Here is a 22,944-nt window from a genome sequence, read left to right as displayed (position 1 = left end):
TTGTAAAATTAAAATATTTTTTATTTCTTTTCATTGTCTGATGTTAAAAAAAAAAAAATTGAAAATGCTCTTATGAATCTGTATTAAAAAAAAAAAAAAAAAAAATGCCTACATTGATTTAAACAGTGCTCACAGACATTGGATTGTCCTTTATTACACCGAGAAGTCCACTTCAACATTGGACAATAAAAAGTAAAACGTTTTGCTTCGACAAGTAACATTTTAATTTTCGACAAAAGCTGAGATGAAAAAATAAGTTTATTCATTAAAAAAAAAAACATTTTTATAATTAATGTATATTTTTGAGATGACGATTTATAATTTTTTGTGTTTTTTTGGATCATTATTCTCATCTTGATTGTTTTTTTCCACAACAGGTTTGACTTTAATTCTGAATATTATTCTTGTTTTCTTATCTTTCTCCTAAATCCTTTTTGTCAAAATACTATTATTAACCAATACTTTTTCTTATATTTAAAACGAGAAAAAAAAAAAAGTCTCCCATGAAATGGAACATTTCTCAAATTTAAATTGTCATATTATCTGAACTCAAAAACACGCAGCTTTTTTTTTTTTTTTTTTTTTTTTTTTTAAGTATGCATTACTTCTAGCTAAAGTTACTACATAACCCTAAAGGTAATACTTCTTAACCAGCTTTTTAAATGAGTTAAAAATAACCAGACTTTTTCAATTTGATAAAAGTTCCATTATAGCATATTTATTATGGGGTGGAGCTGGAGCGGTTTAACATCCCAGCTCGACCTAGATAAAGGCAAAAAGTGTCCATGCATTAACATGGGAGGGGAGACTATCTTCAAGTACTATCCTAGTCCGTGAATGGGGTAACCGACTTAGTATTAAGTAGATATTCTTTCTCACCTTTTTTTTTTTTTTTTTTTTTTTTATTTTACTTATTTTATTTATTTTATTTTATTTTTTTTTCAATGGACAGTAGATAATGCATGTGGATGTGTTATCGGCAGCTCCAGTAACTCTCGCTTCTCCTTTTTATATCCTTCAGTCCTCATTTCCAATGAGTGATTTTTCTGACAAAAGGTGAAGAAAAAGCTGCTTTCTAGGTCGGTAGTACTTTGTAAAGAGTAGCCTGGGATATCGGAAAATTTCCGTTTCTATGTCTATCCTTGTGGTCATATCACTAGTAAGGGTGCTGGAGGTAAGCGTTTCATCTGGGCTGACATTACCTGCCTGATAGCCAGGGACCCAAACCTTGGATTAACCACTAAGGAGGCTGTCCTATCAGCAGGTGCAAAGTACCGGGGCTGCTGTATTGCCATTTGGTGAATGGATTCTGGACCATACAGTAGTTTCTGGTAGGGCCTCTCGATGCCATACTAGTGGGTAATTGTTACGGTTTTACCTTATCATGTGCCACAAAAAAAAAAAAAAAAAAAAATTTTCTTGTCTTTTTTCTCTCTTATTTTCCCTCTCTGTCCTGCTCCAACCAAGTCTATCGACCCGCTCCACAAACCCCAAAACCTCAACAATCATAACAAATCTCCAAAAAAGAAACACAAATAAACCTAGAACCCCATCCACCAATGTAGACCCCTACTACCAGGTCTCCTTCTCCAACATCAGGGGTCTACGTTCCAACCTTCCAGAGGTTGAAACACAATTACAGGAGACGAAACCGGACATACTCTTTCTAAGTGAAACTGGCATAGGGCCAACCACTTCTCTAGACGAATTCATAATTAAAGGATACTCCAACTTTAACATCTAAATCTGACTCCCAAGATCGCCATGGGCATGGAATATGTGCCTACATCAAAGATGGCTTTTCATGTGGTAGAGATATCTCCAGAGAAGACCCTAATTTACCTTACATGTGCTTCCGGGTTGCATTAGCTTGCACCACTGCATTTATATTTGCACTCTATCGCCCCCCCCATAACAGTGGGGTTACTATCTTTAAGAGCATATCTGAGAAAATTGACCACATCCTGTCTGCTCATCCTTCGGCTAACATTCAAATTTGCGGTGACTTCAATGTCCATAATGTGGAATGGCTGCCTCACTCAAATAAGACCGATGACTTTGCCATTGCCTATGACTTCACTCAGATTGTTCACGAACCCAGTCAATATGCAAGCCTTCTAGACCTTTTCCTCACAACATCCCCTGAGCTGTGTTCATGTTCCGTCCTATCTCCTCTGGGATCCTCTGACCACTCCGTTGTAACAGTTAAGATAAAATGAAATGTTATATGTCTTCAGACGTACCTCTCCACCATACTGTATATCGATACTCAATGGCTGACTTGGACAGCTTCCGTACTTTCATATCTGACCTACCTCTGCATTCCATGTTTAAAAAGGATGTGTCCTCTATAGTATCAGACCTGATAGAATGGGTTATTGTAGACATAGATCGATTCATACCATCCAAAAAATTCCAACAAAAACCTAACAGCCAGCCATGGTTCTCCCCTGAATGTGCTACTGCCATCGCGCACAGAAATCATTTTTTCCATAGCTACCAACGTAATAGATGTACTGACACTAAAGCTGCTTTCAGGAACGCCAGCAACCACTGTAAAAGAGTAATAAAAAATGCAAGAGAGCTATATGCCCAGTCTGTTAAATCCAAAGTAGCTGATCAGCGGCTTGGTTCCCACCAGTTTTGGCAAATAACAAATAGGATCCTGAACAGAAGTGTGCGTTCTATCCCAATCATTATCAATGGACCAGAGGTCATCTCGTCAGCATCAGACAAGGCCAAACTATTTGCCAAGAACTTTGCAGCTAATTCTATCCTTTACGATGAAGTCCACCAACTCCCCATATTTCCTCCTATAACACAGAACACGCTGGGTAACATAGAAATATCTGTGCATGAGGTCGCCAAGCTAATCAAGAACCTTGATTCCAGTAAAGCAACTGGCCCTGATGGCATTCCAGTTATAGTGCTGAAAAAGCTCCAACCAGAACTTGCCCCCATACTTACAAAACTGGTTGAGCATTGCCTTAAGGAGAAGTGCTTTCCAACACCCTGGAAAACCTCATCAGTATGCCCTGTATTTAAGAATTCAGGTGAAAAGTCATCTCCCTCTCAGTACAGACCAATAAGTCTCCTCTGTGTCATGAGTAAGCTTTTGGAATCCATATTAAATAAAGAATTAGTCAACCACCTCAACAGAAACAACCTTCTTAGTGACATGCAATATGGTTTCCGCTCTGCAAGATCTACAGCAGATGTACTAATGGTTATATCTCATAGGATTAGTGAATCTCTTGACAAAGGTTTCATTTCCAGGGCAATTGCTCTTGACATATCAAAGGTCTTCGATAAGGTATGGCATAAGGGCCTACTTCACAAGATTTCCAGCTACGGTATTACTGGAAATGTTTTCTCAATAATTAAATCGTTTCTCTGATAGGTTCATAAGAGTAGTGGTTGATGGGCAGAAATCAGAGGCCCACAATATTAATGCTGGAGTCCCTCAGGGGTCCATCCTGGACCCAACTCTCTTCCTGATGTACATCAATGATCTCCCAAAACACATACTTAAATCATTCGTTGACATCTATGCTGATGACACGACCATCTATGGTAACACATCAAAGGCCGTAAATGACAAAGCTCTCTCTCTCTGAATCTCTCTCTTTTGATCTTGAGTGCGTGGTACAATGGGGGAAGAGGTGGCTGGTCACTTTTAATTCATCTAAAACCAAGCTTCTATCTTTACATCATCAACGCTCTGATCCCCATCTGGCATCAATTGAAATGGATGGCTCTTGTCTTGGGGAGGCCCCATGTTTTGACAAACTTCTGGGTTTGACCTTTACTCCTGATCTGAAATGGAACATGTACATCAAATCTGTTGCCAGGGACGCTGGGAAAATGGTGGGATCCTTCTACCGCTCCAGAAGATATCTCACTACTGATGCAATTCTCTATCTGTATAAAAGCCAAGTACGTCCAAGGATGGAGTACTGCTGCCACATCTGGGCAGGAGCTGCTAAAAACAGCCTATCCTGCCTTGACAGAGTACAAAATAGACTTCGTGGCTTAGTGGGGGATGCCCTTTTCTCTTCCCTGCAACCTCTCTCCCACAGGAGAGACGTTGCAAGCCTGTCTTTGTTTTATCGTTATTTCCATGGCAGGTGCTTGTCTGAGCTCCAATCCCTCGTCCCCCCCCTCGCCAATCTTTCACGAGAAACACTCATTTGGCTGAAACTACTGTCAATAATTTTCCCCACTCTTTATCTGTGCCTAAATCCAAACGTAGATTCCATGAGCAGAGCTTCTTTCTTAGAAATGCACGCCAGTGGAACTCTCTGCCGCTTGCCTGTTTCCCACCTGACTACAACTTGGATGTCTTCAAGTCCAACATAAACAAACTCCTGATAAACCGCCCCCTTAAGTAAGACACTCTATCAAAACCCCTAATACTAATGATTAATACTATCTCATTGATTACTGTACACGCAATAACCCTTATCCCTGAGTGGCCTTCAGACCTTGATAAGTGGTGACCCCCATGTAAAAAAAAAAAAAAAAAAAAAAAAAAAAAAAAATTTCGGCAGATGTAACCTCCGACCATCTTCAGGTGTATTCACACTGGATGTTATTGGTGAATAGTGAAAAATGTTGTTTTTTTTTTCCCAACGAACATAGTCGAAGGTTTCATCGGCCAAAATGCTGTGGAAAAAAAAAAAACAGGATAAGAATAATAATCCATTTAATACAAAAAATAATTATCAATGCTCATCTAAAAAAAAAAAATAATTATCAATGCTCATCTAAAAAAAAAAATAATTATCAATGCTCATCTAAAAAAAAAAATAATTATCAATGCTCATCTAAAAAAAAAAATAATTATCAATGCTCATCTCAAAAAAAAAATAATTATCAATGCTCATCTCAAAAAAAAAATAATTATCAATGCTCATCTCAAAAAAAAAATAATTATCAATGCTCATCTCAAAAAAAAAATAATTATCAATGCTCATATAAAAAAAAAAAAAGAAGAAATAGATTTGGCGCTATTTGCATTTTGAATTTCTATCGGCTATGTTTGTTGGGAAAGCAAGCAAAACATTTTTCACCATTCACTAATAACATCCAGTGTGAATACGCCTGAAGATGTTCGGTGGTTACATTCGCCGAAAGGTTGTGGAAAAAACAACCAAAATGAGAATAATAGTCCAAATAATACAAAAATTAACATTGTTATTGTTTTCTAAATAAAAATCTCATGAAACAATGTTTTAAAACATGTTATTGTTCTCTAAAAAAAAAAATTCTTATGAGCAATATTTTAAAACATTGTTACAGTTGTCTAAAAAATCTTATGAAAGAACGTTTTAAAACATGTTATTGTGTTCTTAAAAAAAAGTGAAACAATGCTTTAAAACATGTTATAGTTTTCTAAAAATAAAAATTCTTATGAAACAACGTTTTAAAAAACATTTGCACCACTTGATTTTATAAATGGATTTTGTTTTCAATCTGGAAAGCTTCATTTTGTTCTTCTTGCAGTATCTCCAAAGAAGATGAAATCCATTGCCTCATCAAAGGTTGTAACTTCTTGTTAAAGAACATCCCTGATGAAGCATTCCTTTATCAAAGATATGGAAATCCAGAGTGCAAATTCCAAGGAGTTGACCCAGACATTTATCCGTTCCTTCTGGTCAACATTGGTTCAGGTGTCAGCATCATTAAGGTAAGATTGTAACCTCTTGAGAGAAACGCCAAAAATATCCATTTAAAAATACAGAATAAAACTGGGTTCATTTCAGTCACACCTACTCAGTGTTGTTTGGAATGTGATGAAGTTATTTATTTTTAAAATTTTTATTTGCATATTTTGAAACTGATTTTTAAATTTAAAATGATTTATCCTCCTTACTGATTTTTATTTTTAGGCGATTATCTAAAAATATTTCATATTACCAGTTATCTGAGCCTAAGTCATTTTAAAAATAAATTGTAGCCAAGGATACTTTTATATTGCCAATAACATGGTACAACAATAATGAATGAAAATTGACTGGTTAAAAGTCAGGTTTAATTTGTTAATTTAAATGTTATTTGTGGCTGATTTTTGAAAATTTAAAATAAATTTATATGCTTGAGTAGCAGGATGACCTAATGTTGTTTGAGATCGAATGAGAATAAGCAAATATTAAACACTTTTATTGTCATCGAAATCAATGAAATTGCTTATTTGTTGTTGAATTGTGTAGTGGACTTTCGGTCAGCGTTCAAGTTGTGGATAACTTGACAAAGACTAAAGTTACTTCTCATGAAAGAGGAGAACTATTTATGGCACAATGGGAGATTCCATTGTGCACACATGGGCCAGTCTATTCCTTGGATTGTAATTGGCTGAATCACCTGATTGGATATGCTTGTACATAAATACAAGCCCCCAGTCCAGCTCAATCTGATGTCTGTCTAGTGCATGAGCTGAACCCTTGGTAAGTGTTGCTGCTATTATTGTTGTAGTTGTTGTGTGTTATTGACTAACACAGTTCTTTTGATTATTCTACATCTCCCCTCTCCCCCCCCCCACGAGTAGGCTGGGTTGTGTGAGAGGTGTATCTCTCTTTTAGGCCTAGTTTGTTGTGTGGTAGTAACCTAGAAAGAGCTCGGGGAATCCTTGATCGAAAGCGTGGGGATAGATGTGTGGTTTGTTGTTGGGGTTTGGTTGCTGTGTATGTGCTATTACAGGGAGATAGTGGGATATGCAAGAATGTAGTATCGTTTGAGGGAATTGTTGGTCCTAGTGCTGCACTTGGTATTGGGGTTTGTGTAGGCTTAAGTTCGCATTTTCTGAGGAAACGGCGGTTCCTAAGTGTGATCCTTCCGGATCCGTTAACCTTGATTCGGTATTGTCGATCTGGTAGGGAACTGATGATTTTGCCCGTTGTGTTCCATCTGCCTGCTTTAGTGGGGGACCCACTACAATATACCAGGCAGAAGCTTTACAAGAACTGTAGAGAACCTATTGTTGATTTTATAAAATTATTTTTATATACAATGGCTTGAACTAAAGATTAAAATGCAAAATTTGTGCATCATTGTTCAGTTATGCTCTGAACAGAAATATCAAAGAATTTACTGTTGATTTTATATACTGAGCCTTTCTATCTGTGCAGCAGCAAAGTTTCTCAAATACACTTGTGATGCTTTAGTCCAGATCTTGTTATTTCTTTAATCAGATTTTTTCAATTATCAATTTGTTAATACATATTGGGTGCATTCCAATACAAAACCTATCTAAGAACACTCCCAGACACATGAAATACATTTGTGTGAAAACTTGAAACAAAATGCCCAACCTTTTCACAGTCCATAGGAAACGAACTCACACATGCAAAGTGTCTTTTATATATAAGTAGAGATTTTAAAAATTGTGGACCCCAAAACCCCTGTCTTGTTCAGAACATTGATTACATGGAAACGTTTCAGAGTTGATGCCCGTCAGACACCTGTCATACTTTGAATGTCTAGCTTTCTTGGGTTTGCATTCATTGAAACTCCAACATCTAGTCACTGTTTATTGACCATCATGCCAACAACAACTCTGAACACATTTTGGTTTGTGGTTTGCATGTGTCTAACATGTGGATATGCTTACAAATCAGAAGACTCTTCAGTGACGTTTGGAAATTTTTTTTTTTTGTGCTTACAAACCCGCTTAGCAACAAAATCTCACCCCTTCACTGTTGAGGTCCCTGAATGCAGAAAGCTTACTACTCTAATAGTTTCCTCTCTCGAACAGCTAGACTTTGAAATTCCCTACCTGCTTCCCTAACAGTACTGATATGCAGAAGTTTAAATGTAATGTAAACCAACATCTTGTTAATCTTTCTTAAGCATGCTCCCAATTAGTAGCCCCTTATGTCCAAGTGGTGATATGCCTTGTTAGGGGTGAATGCGAGTAAAAAAAAAAAAAAAAAAAAAAAATTGATGAAGCCTAGAACAACCTGTCTGCATCAATTGTTGACTGACGAGACTGCATCCTTTAAGACTCTTGTGCTTCCAAAGATTTACCAGAATTACATCTGATGTCTCCCCCCCCATACATGTGTATCATGACTCGTACACTGTTCATTTCCACAACAATTGTACATCATCATATGTATTACACATGCAATTTTTTTTATTGTATAGAATACTCTACGCAATAATTGCATTATTATTTTATCTATAATTGATTTTCAGAAAAATTCACAACATTCTAAACTAGTGATGGGATGATATTTTTTTCAGATTCCATACTAAATTCCTGATTCCGATACACTTACTGATTCCGAGTCTTTATAAATCTCTAAATATTTAACTGTAAAGTTGTAATTTTCCCCGATTTCTGTAAAAGAAATCACATGTTAAATATGCAAATATTTTTCCTAAACGTAAAATTAAAATTGTGGAGGATGATCTATAGATTTTAGTTTCACTGGTATTTTAAAATCAATAAATATTTATTATTTTATCATTACCAGCAATGGAAAATTTTGCTCTAAACAAAATCCAATAAAAAAAAAAAGAATCATTGTAGCATTGGAAAATAGGATTCCGATACCCCCAAATTTGTCGTTTTTTTTTTTTTTTTTTTTTTTTTTTTTTTTTTTTTTTTCTCGATTCCGATTAATCGGCCCAGCACTAATCTAAATATTTTGTAACCTTTTTTGTATTATGAATAAAACCTAAATTTTTCATCTTGTCTCTTTTTCTATTCCAATTTCTGCAGTATTTATCGCCACAGATTTCATTATTTTAATTTGATAAAAGTATGTTTTGCATATGAGTGTTTTGTCGGCATATATTTTGCAAACAATAGATTATATTTAACCCTTAACAGATACTTCAAATCAAAGTGAACCTGGGAGTATTAAGAACTAAACAGTAATTCTGCAAAAGCTCCTAAATTTTGGCTTCACCATCAGATGCACTCATGGTTATATTCAGGACCATCAATAATTAAGTATTTTTAGTTGCTTGTTAGACTTTGACCCCTTTTTTACATAAAACAAAAACAATCAGAATTTCATGTTGGTAAGAAGTCTCATTTTAATTCGCCATGAATGATAGTCTCATTTTTTTAATTTTTTTATTTGATTGTGATGCTCTGTTTTTTACTTTCAGGTGGAATCTGAAAATAACTTCAGTCGGATTGGGGGCACCTCGATTGGTGGTGGGACTTTTTGGGGCCTTGGATCTTTATTAACAGGTGGGAAGGTACGTATTATTTGCAGCAAATGTTCATTGTTTCTTTTATTTTATTTAGTCACTAACTGGCTCCCCGGTCGTACAATATGCTTAAACATGATATTTTAATTTATGCAGATTGCATACAAATTATTATAGAATCAATCGTATATTGATTGTTATATATTATGAGGAATAATTTGCCCGGTGGACTAATTTGCAAAAAAAATAATTAAAAGTAATAATGATAATGTTGTTCATCAAATTCTGTCTGTGTTTGTTTACAATATCATCTCAGCTTATTTTTGGGCTTGACAGTGAATGTCCTAGAAAAGTCGCCTCTAATTAATGTTTAATTTTAAAATATGCAAACGAAGAAATGATTTGCAGCGATTTTAAATGATACCTTTTCTTTTATCATAAATTGAACTTGTAAAATAAAATTAAAATAAAATGGTGAGGTACACCCGAGCTTGAACAGGGGGTCATTCGATCTGTAGTCGAATGCTCTACACGGAGTTATATCTCTGGATTATAATAAATCTTTTTTTTTTTGTTTTTTTTTTTTTTAAAAGAAATGATTTGCTGAGATTTTATTTTCCTTAGTCCGTGTAAGGTAAAATATTCCCATGTAAAAATTATTCTTTTATATTTATAAGAAAGAAAGACTAGTTTTGAGATAAATTTTTTTGCTTTTCAATACATATCAGATGAATTTCTGTACAAAACATATCTAAGAACACTGCCAGACATATAGATCAGCTTTGAGTGAAATTTGTAAAAGATAGGTTCAGCCTTTTTGGAACTTATGAGGAAGGAACTCGCACACAAAGTGACTTTTATATAATCGAGATCCTTTAGATCCTGTGTTTTTATATTTTGACATGTTCTTTTCTATATTTTGCCGTGCTCGTTTCTATATTTTGACATATTTTTATATTTCTGTGCATTTTCTAGGTAGGCTAGTTGCACTTTCCCTACACAGGTACTGAAAATAGTTCTCAAATTGTAAAAAAAAAATGCATTTTTTGGCAAATATATAAAAATATATTTTTTTGTTTGATCGTATTTGTAAAATCAGTTTATTTTTATTGATTATATTTGCTTTTATATTAGTTGAAATGTGAATATAACAGCCAAGATAAGAATAGTAGTTTGAATAATCGAAACTGTTATAAATATAGTGATGATTGTTTTGTATTAAAGATTTTTGCTTTCATATTTTGACAGTTTTTTTTAAATATGTTGACAGTTTTTTTTGTTTTTATATTTTGACAGTTTTTTTGTTTTTATATTTTGACAGTTTTTTTGTTTTTATATTTTGACAGTTTTTTGTTTTTATATTTTGACAGTTTTTTGTTTTTATATTTTGACAGTTTTTTGTTTTTATATTTTGACAGTTTTTTGTTTTTATATTTTGACAGTTTTTTGTTTTTATATTTTGACAGTTTTTTGTTTTTATATTTTGACAGTTTTTTTGTTTTTATATTTTGACAGTTTTTTGTTTTTATATTTTGACAGTTTTTTGTTTTTATATTTTGACAGTTTTTTGTTTTTATATTTTGACAGTTTTTTGTTTTTATATTTTGACAGTTTTTTGTTTTTATATTTTGACAGTTTTTTGTTTTTATATTTTGACAGTTTTTTGTTTTTATATTTTGACAGTTTTTTGTTTTTATATTTTGACAGTTTTTTGTTTTTATATTTTGACAGTTTTTTGTTTTTATATTTTGACAGTTTTTTTGTTTTTATATTTTGACAGTTTTTTTGTTTTTATATTTTGACAGTTTTTTTGTTTTTATATTTTGACAGTTTTTTTGTTTTTATATTTTGACAGTTTTTTTGTTTTTATATTTTGACAGTTTTTTTGTTTTTATATTTTGACAGTTTTTTATATTTTTATGCATTTCAGAGTTTTGACATTTTTATATTTGACATTTTTATATTTGACATTTTTATATTTGACATTTTTATATTTGACATTTTTATATTTGACATTTTTATATTTGACATTTTAGTTTTTATATTTCTGTGCTTTACAGAGTTTTGATGAGCTGGTTTCACTTGCTGAGAAAGGTGATCACAGGCAAGTGGACATGTTGGTGCGTGACATCTATGGCTCCTATTCTTCGTTAGTCGACTTACCTGGTGATATTATAGCTAGCAGTTTTGGCAAGGCAGCTCGTTCTTTGCGTGATAGAACTGGTACGTTTATTGACCCAAAACTTTTCTGTTTTTAATACTTGAAACCCGTTCCCATTGTTTTAATTAGATCATGTTTAAAACTTTATTGTTTAATCTTAAATGAACTCCAAAATGTTCTTGTATGCAAATGTTGATATTTAATCAGTTTTCCATTGATTGGTAGAAATATTCACTTTGATGAAATGGTTGAAGAGGAATAATTGCTGTCAATTAAAAGATATTTTTATAATTTATATGACAATAAACATTCATTTAAATAATTTCTATTTCCATGATGTAAATTATTGAGTTGGAAGAACACACACACTTGGGCCAGATTGTTGTTCACTAATGATGAAGATGTTTGCTTTTTGCATAAGAAGCAGCAGTTCTTTATTAACAACAAAACAACGTAAATGATGTGGCATTCAAAACAAGTCTCTATTAAAACCAAAAAAAAAAAAAATTTCATTATCAAGTTCTGAATATCATTTCTTCAATGATTGTGTATTTTTTTCGCAGATATTATTTGATTTTTTTATCTTCTTTAATTCTCATCCTTACACTCTATATCAAATAATCATTTATTTGAGCATAAAATATAATTTCCAAAACTTTTGAATGGTGACATTTTGAATAACTTAAGAGTTTAAAGAATTCATACGCATTGCACTCAAAGATTAATATTTTAGAATGCAAACTTCTGACGCAAATAATAATTTCAGTTCTGCTTCTTTTTTTTTCTTTTTCTTTTTTTTTTTTTTTTTTTTTACAAAGAAATCACTACTTATCAAGGACCAGAAGCCACTCGAGGATAAGGGTAAAAGTGTACAGTGGTCAAAAGGATAATATCATAGTAATCATCAGTAGTGTGAATTTGGTAAATTGGATTACTTAAGGGGGACGGCTCATCAAGAACTTGTTTACATTGGACTTGAAGACAGCCATATTGTAGTCAGCTGGAAAGCAGGGAAACGGAACAGTTCCACAGGCGTGCAGTTCTAAGAAAGAAGCTTTGTTAATGGAATCTACGTTTAGGTGTCGGTACAGATAAAGAGTGGGGGAAATTATTGATAGTGGTTTCAGTTAGACGAGTGTTTCTTGTGAATGTTTGGTGAGGGAGGACCATAGATTGGAGCTCAGATGAGCACTTGCCATGAAAATAATGATAGAGCAGAGACAGGCTTGCAACGTCTCTTCTTTGAGAAAGAGGTTGCAGGGAAAAGGATATCCCTCCCACTAGGCTATGATGTCTATTTTGAAGTCTGTCAAGGCAAGATAAGGTCTTCCTAACAGCTCTTGCCCAGATGTGGCAATAATACACCATCCTTGGATGTATCTGGCTTTTATATAGGTAGAGAATTGTATCAGCAGATAGATATCTACTCGATCGATAGAAGGATCCAACCATTTTTCCAGTGACCTTGGCAACGGATTTGATGTGTTCCATTTCAGATCAGGAGTAAAGGTTAAGCCCAGAAGCTTGTCAAAACATGGAGCCTTCCCAAGATGAGAGCCATTCATTTCAGTTGATGCCAGATGGGGATCATAATGTTGATTAAAACTAAAAAAAATATGAAGATTTCATTATTAATTTCTGAATGGTTTTCCTTTTTCATGTTTTTTCATGTTTTTTTTTTTAATTCTTTGAAATTAGATGAGCAGTTCAAACAGGAAGACGTTGTACGTAGTCTTCTTCTGTGCATAAGCAATGATGTCGGACAAATTGCCAGCCTCTACGCACAGTTACATTGTGTCAATAAGGTCTATTTCGGCGGAGGTTTTATACGCAGCAACCCATTTACCATGCATACGCTGTCATTTGCCATTAATTATTGGTCAAAGGTAAATTTTTTTTCGTTCTTACAGCAAAATTGACTGCTTTAATACATTCACTGTTTGGCATAAAACTTCAAAACTTAAATTTTCTGAAGATCAAAAAGATTTATTTTTTATATTTTGCCATTAATTTATAAATTAAATTGTATGTTGACAATTTAAAAACTGCAGATTGGATTTTCAAAAACTCACATTTTTTTTTTTATAGAGGAACTAGTTGTATGCATTTGGTATTGCCAGAAAGTTTTTTTATTTGCATTTTATTCCCGCATTTTTTACTGTTCTGTTTTATCAATTTTTTTTTTTTTTCTAAATATGATTTTGAACTTGAATTATTACAATATTGTTTAATAATTAAATTATTAATTGAAAAATGTTGTAACTTTCCTTATTTTGTCATTTAGTTATTGGTCAAAATGTCTTATTGGCAAAAGTTTTGAAGTTTTCTGTCCAATAGTGAATATATTAAAGATATATTCACTATTGGACAGAAAACTTCAAAACTTATTTAAAACTTCATCAGAAAGCAAAAATTTTTCAGATCAAAATCACCATCTATTTTTTAATGCATCATGAATTATTTTAAGTTAATTTAATGTACAAGATTGCAAGTTGACTTTATTTTCATTTTACCTACAGTATTTTTGATTTTTTTAATCAAATTCTGTTTTTTTTTTTTAATTAAAATAGTTTTTAATTATTTTAATGGCGACATGATACTGTAATAATTAAAAATGTATTAATTGAACCAATTTTTTTTATAATAAATAAATATTTTTTAAGTTAATGTTGTTCATCTATGACTTGTTTGATGTTAATAGCTTCCAAAACTTTTTAATCTTCCAAAATCTTTTAAGGATGTACTTTCTATTTGATATTCTAAGAGCTATTAACCAAACAATTTACTTTCAGCCCATTTTAACTGTGCCCCCCCCCCTTCATATATCTGGTCCCTTGAATTTGATGAAATTTGTCACTAGATTGTTAGGTATGTAACCATCTAATAATAAAAACAATGGTTTAAAATATCTTTCTATTAAATCATGGTAAAAAAATATAATACTTCAAAGTATCTTTCTACTAGCATTTCAGCCCAGCGTTGCCCAGGTGTTTGGAGGTGTATGTTGAGCAAAAAAAAGCGGTCAATTTTTTTAAATTTGACCCCTATTACGACCCCTTAATATTTATTGTTTTGTGCTCAAAATAAATTAAGTCAGATCCGTGTTCAAGGAACCTATATCTAAAATTTCAAGTGTTTAGACCCAAAATTGTCGGAGGAGTTTGGTAGAGTTCTCAAAGGTCAAATCGTTGAACTTTGACCCCTTAACAGCCAAATTTCTGGCCAAAAACGAATTACAAAAATGTTCCCAAATCTCAGTATCCTGTATATGAAATTTCGAGTCTGTAGACTGAAAATTGAGTTATTGCGTTGGAAAATGTACACGGACACACACAGACACGTTCACTTTTCTATATATAATAGACTAGCATTTCAGTCCGGCATTGCCTGGATGAGGAAAAGAACAGGGTAAAAACCTGACGTCTATGCTGTTACGACCACCGCCAAACCAGAAGCAACATTTTTTTAAAATTGAGGCTAGACAATCTAAAGGAGATGATAACTTCAAAAAATATCGGCAAAAAAAGTGCCCCCCCCCCTCTATAGAAAAGTGCCTAGTTGAAGGTGAAGATATTAATGTTTTTAGCCAATTTTTCGATATTTGTCGTATGAAAGGTGGAACTTTAAAACGATACTGATTTTGGTAAAATCCGTCGCCTCTGTCGAAAGTTTTAGGCAGACAGGCAAACATAGATACATACATACATTTATATATTGGTAACTAAAAATTTTCGACCCAAACGGATGAAAAAGCTTGCCCTGTTTCTGAATACCCTTTATGTAAAATTTCAAATGTTTAGACCAGAAATTGTCTGAGTAATTTGGAAGAGACTGCAGAGATCAATTTTTTTTAAACTTTGACCCCTTTTTTGACCCCCTTAACATTTATTGTTTTTGGCTCACATCGAGTTATTAAGTTAGATCCATGTCCAAGGAACCTATATGTAAAATTTCAAGTGTTTAGACCCAAAATTGTCGGAGGAGTTTGGTAGTTCTCAAAGGTCAAATCGTTGAACTTTGACTCCTTAACAGCCAAATTTCTGGCCGAAAACCGATCACATAGATTTTCCCAAATCTCAGTAACCTGCGTATGAAATTTCGAGTCTGTAGACTTAAAATTGACAGTTATTACGTAGGGAAATATACATATACATATATATATATATATATATATATATATATATATATATATATACACACACACACACACGTTCGTTTTTATAGCTATATAGATTATTTAAAGGAAAGTAATTTCACTCTTAAGTTATCTCCCTTACGTCAAATTTTAAGCAGTTATCCCCCTTTGGTTTTGGCTAAGTGAATTCAATGGACATTCGACAGCGACATCAATTAAATATGTTCTCACATGAAAGTAATTACTTTTCAGCTGTAAAACCCCGTCTACCGGCGTTGCCAGGAGAGATATAAATAATGCCATGCTAAATAAAGGAAAATATTAAATACTTTCTAATTGCTAAGTTTTTTTTTCTTTTCTTATTTTATTGTGTAAAAAATGTTGTTGTTTTTTGTATTTACACACACACACGTGTGCAGCCATCCCCAAAATAGATTATTCATATGGAACCTTTTTATTTAAAATAAATATTGTCAAGTAAATATTTTATTAAATAACATTTTATTTGCAATATTTATTTAGCTTCAATCAAAATCCACCTGACATAATCTTGGAAAATGAATAGATTTATTTGGACTTGATTGTCCAGTAGGCTACACATTCAAAAAGAAGGAACAGGCAGTCAATTACTTTTAAGCTCATTGTTTAATTACACCCTTATTTAATTAGCAGAATAATTAATAAGTCTTTTCTCAATTGAGGCTAGCACAAAGAGTCCCATCCATTGTCATTAAATTTGCTCTTTTTTTATAATTTGAAATTAGATGAATTTAAAAATTGGTCCTTGCAAAATTAAATTTAATTTATAAAATATAGATCAACATTCAGTTTTTGATTTGACAGTGTTTTTTAATATCTGATTAAATTTTGAAAAAAAAAAAAAAAATGTGTAAAATAGTAAATATTACTTAAATCAATATTAGTTAAATCAATATTTTAAATGTTCTTTTTTTTCAAATTCTGTGAAACTATCTTTGCATGTCCTTTTAGTTGCAAAACTTTTGAAATAAAAGGTGGCAGCAAAATAATTCCAGGGATGCCATGGAAGGATGATATTATGACAACAGAATGGATACTATATTAGTCTGAAATGAAATAGTTAACTGAATTGAGCAGGAAAAGATAGTGATAGTATAATGTCAGCTTCAGACTGACATTTAATAAATTTTCATAAAACGTTTTACTGAGTAACATTTTATTTACAATTCATTATCCGTATTGATTTGTTATTTCTCCATGAGTGTTATTTTTACAAAATTTTGGTCAATGTAACTTCCAACCTTCTTCGGGTGTATCTTTTGGTCAAACTCTAGAATCTTTTGGTCAAACTCTAGAATCTTTTGGTCGAACCCTAGGATCTTTTGATCGAACCCTAGAATCTGCACGGAATTTTAAACGTAACCTCTTATTTAATCCATGTTAGCATGCTCTTGTTCCATTAGCTATGGCTTGGTAGAAGTCTTAGATAATTTACAATTGTATTTTGAGTGACACCTTTACTGAGGAGTTAACCTTTCTTCTCTAAAAGAATGTATCTTATGACAGTTTTACCAAGTCATTTATCCTTTCAGATTGAGTTCGACAAGATAAATCTTAAGATGGTTACATCCACCAAACCATTGTGAAAATCATACTCGAGATGAGAACTGTAGTCCAAAGAATCTAAATAATACGAATGATCAATCCTCATCTAAAAAAAATCAGAAAATTTACTTAGTTTAATAACGAAACATGGAAAATTTAAAAACTTTTTTCTTTTTTATTTAATGACTTTTAAAAATTATTTAAATAAATCTTGTTTTGTGTGTTTAACATGCGTTCATTTTGTTTATAAAATAACCGAAAATTAAAAAATAAATAAAACTAAAATAAAAAAAAACCATTGTATCAAAGTATAAGTGAACCTTGTGATCGTATTCTTCGTATGACCCCCACCCCATCTCTAAAAAAAAGATTAATTGATCTTCTCTTCTATTTTGGTTTTAATTGTCAAGGGTCAGATTCAAGCTTTATTTCTCCGCCATGAAGGTTACCTGGGTGCAATTGGTGCTTTTCTTATGGGAGCAGAAGAAGAACGTAAGTTTATAATTTTTCTGATTAGAGGCTTCCATACTTCTTTTATGCCTCATGTTTTTAAAAATTATTTGACTGACATATTCTTTGATTTTTTACTTTTTTTTTTTATTGATTCATACATTCATTTTTTTTTTTTTTTTTTTTTTAACATATTTTGGTCCACTGACAAGAGGGATTCGTTTGTTCACACTTTTCTTTATAACCACACCTTCGATTAAAAAAAAAAATAAATAAATTGCACAAGCATTAGTCATGGTGAAAGTAAATTTTTCACTCATGGAGAGGAACCATGTATGCTCGGCTTGTTTTGTTTGCTTTCTTACTTACAGGCATTATTATACCTTGATTTTTATCATTTTTTTTAATTGATATGATTTTTTTTTTTTTTTTTTGTTATATTACATTTTCACCCCAAGCAAGGCACATTGCCACTTTGGTGTAGGGGGCTACTATCAGGGGCAGCAACTACTGGGGCACTATGTTGGGATTTGGGCAGCAAGATGTCGGTTCACATTCCACTTGAACTTCTGCATGTCAGTACAGTTAGGGAAGCAGGAACTTGGAATGGAATTCCAGAGTCTAGAGGTTCTGGGGAAGAAACTACTGGAGTAGAAAGATCTTTCACATCTAGGGATCTCTACTGTGTGGGGGTGGGATTTAGCTTGTTTCTCCATAAAATGTTTTGTAAAAAGCTATGTAAATATATAAGGGCACTCTACAAAAAATCAATCTCGGCCACGAGTAAATCGTATACCTCATTTTTATTACTTAAAAGAAAAAAGAAAGGATCAAGTTTTGCTTAAAAAGTTTTATTGTCGCGGTGTGATATAAATTGTTTTATTATTTAAAAAATATGTACTTATCAATACAAAGTTTTGGTTTAAAAAGTTTTCTTGTCGCGATATTTGTTTATAGAGTCAATGTGTGTGTGTAAAGGTGAGGGTCAAACCAGTATCAAGGGAAAGGTGTCGTCTTTTTTTTTTTTTTTTTCTTTGCAGTGAAGTCAGTCAGGGTCCTTATTCCTATTTCGTTTCAAACTTCTGCAGGTCAGTACAGTCGTGGAAGCAAGAAACAAAGAAAATTCCAAAGTCTAGCAGTCCGAGGGAAGAAATTATTTGAGTAGAAAGCATTCTTGCATCTAGGAACATTTACAGTGAAGGGGTGGGATTTTGCTGCCACACGGGTTTATCAAGGATTTATACATTAAAGGGATACAATGAGTGCGATGAAAAACAGGCACAGGAATGCAACACTGCAATGATGGGACAGGTATTTTTCATCTACCAGGTCTCTTCTACATTAGATATGAGTTGCTTGCTGGCCAGTACAGCATATTCTCCAAAACTCTGTCATTTATGTTAGTCTTAAGGTGCCTTTGCTTGTACTCATCTTTGACAGTTGTTCCAACTCTTTCACGGCCTGCTTTTTCCTCACTCCTTATTTAGATGTGTGTACACCTTTTTATCCAACCAGAGCTTTGTTCAACAGATCCATATCATCGTAGGCAGTTTTAACACAGCTGACCTCAGTTTGGGCACCTAGTTTCAATAACGGTGACAGAACTAACACCGTCATCAAAGACACACACCGTGAATCCACAGAACCATAGCAATGTCATTGCTCTGCATACTAATAAAGTCAGTGGAAACCCAGCATTTACTCACATGTACCATGGCACTATAGACATAGCGGTTTTAAATTGAACCAAAAGTTTGAAAACAAGACAATTAAAAAGCCATGTTAGACAACATTTCATTTATTATTAGTTTGTCTATGACAAATTATGACATTAAATGAGAACAAGACATAAGGTTACACATAGAATTACATTGTTCCTGTGCACAGAAAAATACACACATTATTCATTTCAAGAATGGAAAGAAAACTCATGCAAAGCACAAAGTTAGGTCTTACATTTTATCATGGCCTCTTTTCTGTTAAGGAGTGTACCTCGAAGCTGATCCTGTCCATAGTGCATCTCACAAGCAAATCCGAACAAAATCTTGAGTGTAGAGCCATTCTCATATTAAAAAAAATGTAGTTATCTCAAGCAAAAAATGGCAGCATAAATCCAATCAGATTTTTACCAAGAACCATATGAAACCAATTTCTCCTCCAGGGAAATAACATTGTCCAAAAATACATTTAAAACTAGTCACTGTCACAAACCTAAAATCTTAGAAATCTTTCAAAAAAAAAGTCATATGGTAGGTTATTAGTGTTAGTTTGGGGTGATAATATGCAGGTACTTGGTGATTATATCGAAAGCATTTAATAACTTTAGATTTAGCGAAAACAGATGTAGCCTTTTACCGAAGACAGTATATTTCAAGTCGTCCAGTGTTTTTCTTTTTGGTATACTGCAAGCATTATTTTCTAAAATTAGCTGTAACACATCTTGTAAATAATAAAATACTCCACAGAAATTAAGAAAACAAATATATAACAAGTGTACAATAGTCAATATAATGTACGTTGAAACTTACCTGCATAATATTTTTGTGTTTTAACTTCTATGAAAACAACAGTTGTCCAACCTCCAAAAGGTGTTTAATCTGAAAGCTGTTCTTAACATGGGTAGGTTAAAAATATGAAAATGTTTTTTGGAAGAAACACCTCTAACCTCCCTATGTTAAGAATGGCTTTTGGAATAAACACCCTTTGTAGATTTAACAACCAGTGCACATTGACCAACTAATGTTGTGTTTACATGTTAATAATTCTAAAAGCAAACTTGTAAGGTTTCCAGTCTGATTTTGCAAATTTGGGCTTTTTTGAAGTCTTCAAAAATTGTATTTAACCTTTTCAAAGCGTAAGGAAAGAACAATCAGATGGATTGAATTTCATATATAACTAATGAATTAAAAATATAAATATTTCTATAAATAATATTTAATTATTTATAAAATAATGCTGGTTTTAATATTTTTATTTTTTTTTTATATTTGTTTTTCAGATGCATCCAATTATTGCTGGGGTGAAAATTTCGCAAATAGTTCTGGACTTGCGAGTCCGCGAAATCCACGCGAATCATCCCAAAGTAGCACGGTAGGTTCTTTTCTTTTTTGTATAGATGACAAACTTTATGTTAGTGATACCAATTGAGCACAGGGAGATGCATTATTTTATTTTATTTTTTTTTCAAACTTTGGAGTCACTACTTATTAAGGCCCGAAGGCCACTCGAGGATAAGGGTTAATGAATGTAAGGTGGTAGTGTAATAATCGTTAATGGTGTAAATTGGGTAGAATTTGATTGTTTATGGGGACGGTTCAACAAGAATTTTTCATTGGATTTGAAGGCTACCATGTACTAGTTGTATTCAACCGGGAAGCAGGACAGCGGAACAGTGTTCCACAGCTTTTAGGAATTGACTTCCAAACTAACCTGTCTCTGACCGTATCTTTATTATTCTTCTATCTCTTAAGTCTATCCTTATCACTTCCATGTTTTGCTTGACCTTATAGAGGTACAGGATACTTTCGGGCATTAGTCGCTTTCTAGCACGGTAGAGAGAACCTACCTTTTTCACAGCATTTCTGGCAATGCTCTCAATGTAATTTTTCTAACTCGTGTTTCCTGTGAACGTTAGGCCGAGGAGTTTAAAGGATGTGCTTTCAGATGGTCTTTGGCCATTGCTATTAGTGGTAGAGAAGTTTTCTTGTAGTTATTGAAGGAAACAAGTTTAGTCTTGGCAGCATTGAATGTGACCTTCTATTTTTGTCCCCATTCCACTACAGATCGGAGGTTATCCTCTAGTGTTTTTGTCATTTCTTTAGATATGTGTTCATTTGTTTTCCTGCCGTATCTGTTATAGAGAGTGGTGTCATCAGCATATATACACATCTCACAGACAATTTTGTCAGGGAGGTAATTTTTGAATATTAGAAATAATAGAGGTCCTAGGATAGACCCCTGAGGCACTTCCGCATTTATATCATATTGTTTAGATGTACGACTGTCAAGGACAACCTGGATTTTTCTCTAGATTTAATTATGTTCAGTATTTTTCCAGTGATACTGTATGATCTGATTTTCCCGAGAAGACCTTCATGTCAAAAGCCTTAGATATATCTAGAGCTACCGCTCTACCCTCCCCTGCTTTGTCAAGTGAATGGTATATACGCTCAGGGATAACAGTTAGGATGTCTGCCGTGGAACGGGCTTGCCTAAATCCGTATTGTTGGTTGGTCAGAAGTTTAGCATCTGTAAGGTGATGGACTAAAGCTTGGTTAATTATGGACTCAAATATTTTGGCGAAAAGCAGGAGAAACTAATGGGGCGATAATTTAATGGGACAGTTCTTTCATCAGAATTCTTGAAAACTGGTACCACAGAAGCAGTTTTCCAGCAGGCAGGAAAGCAAGATTCCTTAAGGCATTTGTTGTAAAGTTTAGAGAGTATCGGCGCTACTTCGGCAGAGCACTTTTTTAACCCTGTCCAAGAGTGAGGGACTAGTAACAGATGTACTGACCCAAATGTGACAACAATACTCCATATATGGGCAAATGGTGGCCTTGTAGACGTATCGGATACTTTCAGGCGTAAGTAACTTTCTAGCATGGTAGAGAGCCCACCTTCTTCATAGCAGCCTTGGTAATGCACTTGATGTATCTGTTCCAACAGGTTCTTTGTGAACGTTAAGCCAAGGAGTTTGAAAAAGTACTTTCAGGTAATGTATCTTTAGCCATAGCGATTGGTGGTAGAGAAGGTTTCTTGCAATTATTAAAGGAAATGAGCTTAGTCTTGGCAGCTTTTAACATTGAGGCTTGCATTCACAAATATCCGTGGGCTTAGAACTAATTTAGCTGATGTTGAAGCATTTCTCCTAACAAATGCCCCGGATATCTTAGCACTAAGTGAGACTAACCTACACTCCTCCATCCCCTCTAACTACTTTAACATGCCTGGATATCTCCCACTCTGCCGTAAGGACTCTGACAGACATATGCACGGACTTGGAGTTTACATTCGTAATACCCTTCCCCTGACTAGAGAGACAAACCTAGAAACGGATGATCAAGCCTTTATATGCTTTAGACTAATCATGCAACACAACATTAGCTACTTTTACTTTCTCTACCGCTCTCCTTCGACCCAAGACTGCACCATAATAAACAAAGTATCTGACAGCATAGACACAGCACTCTCCTTCGACACTAGCGCCCAAGTACATGTATTTGGTGACTTTAATGTCCATCACAAAAACTGGCTTGGATTCTCTACTTATACAGATGCAGCAGGCAGCGCAACTCATAGCTTCTCTGTATCTCACTCCCTATCGCAAATTGTTACTTTTCCAACCCGCTTCCCTGATCAGGAAGAACAACACGCATCACTATTAGATCTGTTTTTGACCACAATTCCTGATGATTGTGTAACGAAATCCGACAGCCCACTTGGGAAC

At 33.6% G+C, this 22,944-nt stretch overlaps 1 protein-coding gene across 1 annotated transcript in view; it reads left to right on the top strand.

The window, feature by feature from the left end:
- The window catches only part of LOC145291533 (4'-phosphopantetheine phosphatase-like), an 81,093-nt gene that overhangs the window by 34,367 nt on the left and 23,782 nt on the right, over positions 1 to 22,944 (top strand). The window contains exons 5-10 of the mRNA XM_080137529.1: positions 5,506 to 5,689; positions 9,121 to 9,213; positions 11,226 to 11,388; positions 13,025 to 13,212; positions 17,456 to 17,537; positions 20,494 to 20,585. Coding sequence (XP_079993655.1) covers positions 5,506 to 5,689; positions 9,121 to 9,213; positions 11,226 to 11,388; positions 13,025 to 13,212; positions 17,456 to 17,537; positions 20,494 to 20,585 — 802 coding nt within the window. The remainder of the gene's footprint in view (positions 1 to 5,505; positions 5,690 to 9,120; positions 9,214 to 11,225; positions 11,389 to 13,024; positions 13,213 to 17,455; positions 17,538 to 20,493; positions 20,586 to 22,944) is intronic.

This window comes from Euprymna scolopes, chromosome 12 (assembly GCF_053919585.1).
Source record: "Euprymna scolopes isolate OS-2025 chromosome 12, ASM5391958v1, whole genome shotgun sequence".
NCBI classification, from domain to species: Eukaryota; Metazoa; Mollusca; class Cephalopoda; order Sepiida; family Sepiolidae; genus Euprymna; species Euprymna scolopes.
This window is presented reverse-complemented; position numbering and strand designations above follow the sequence as displayed.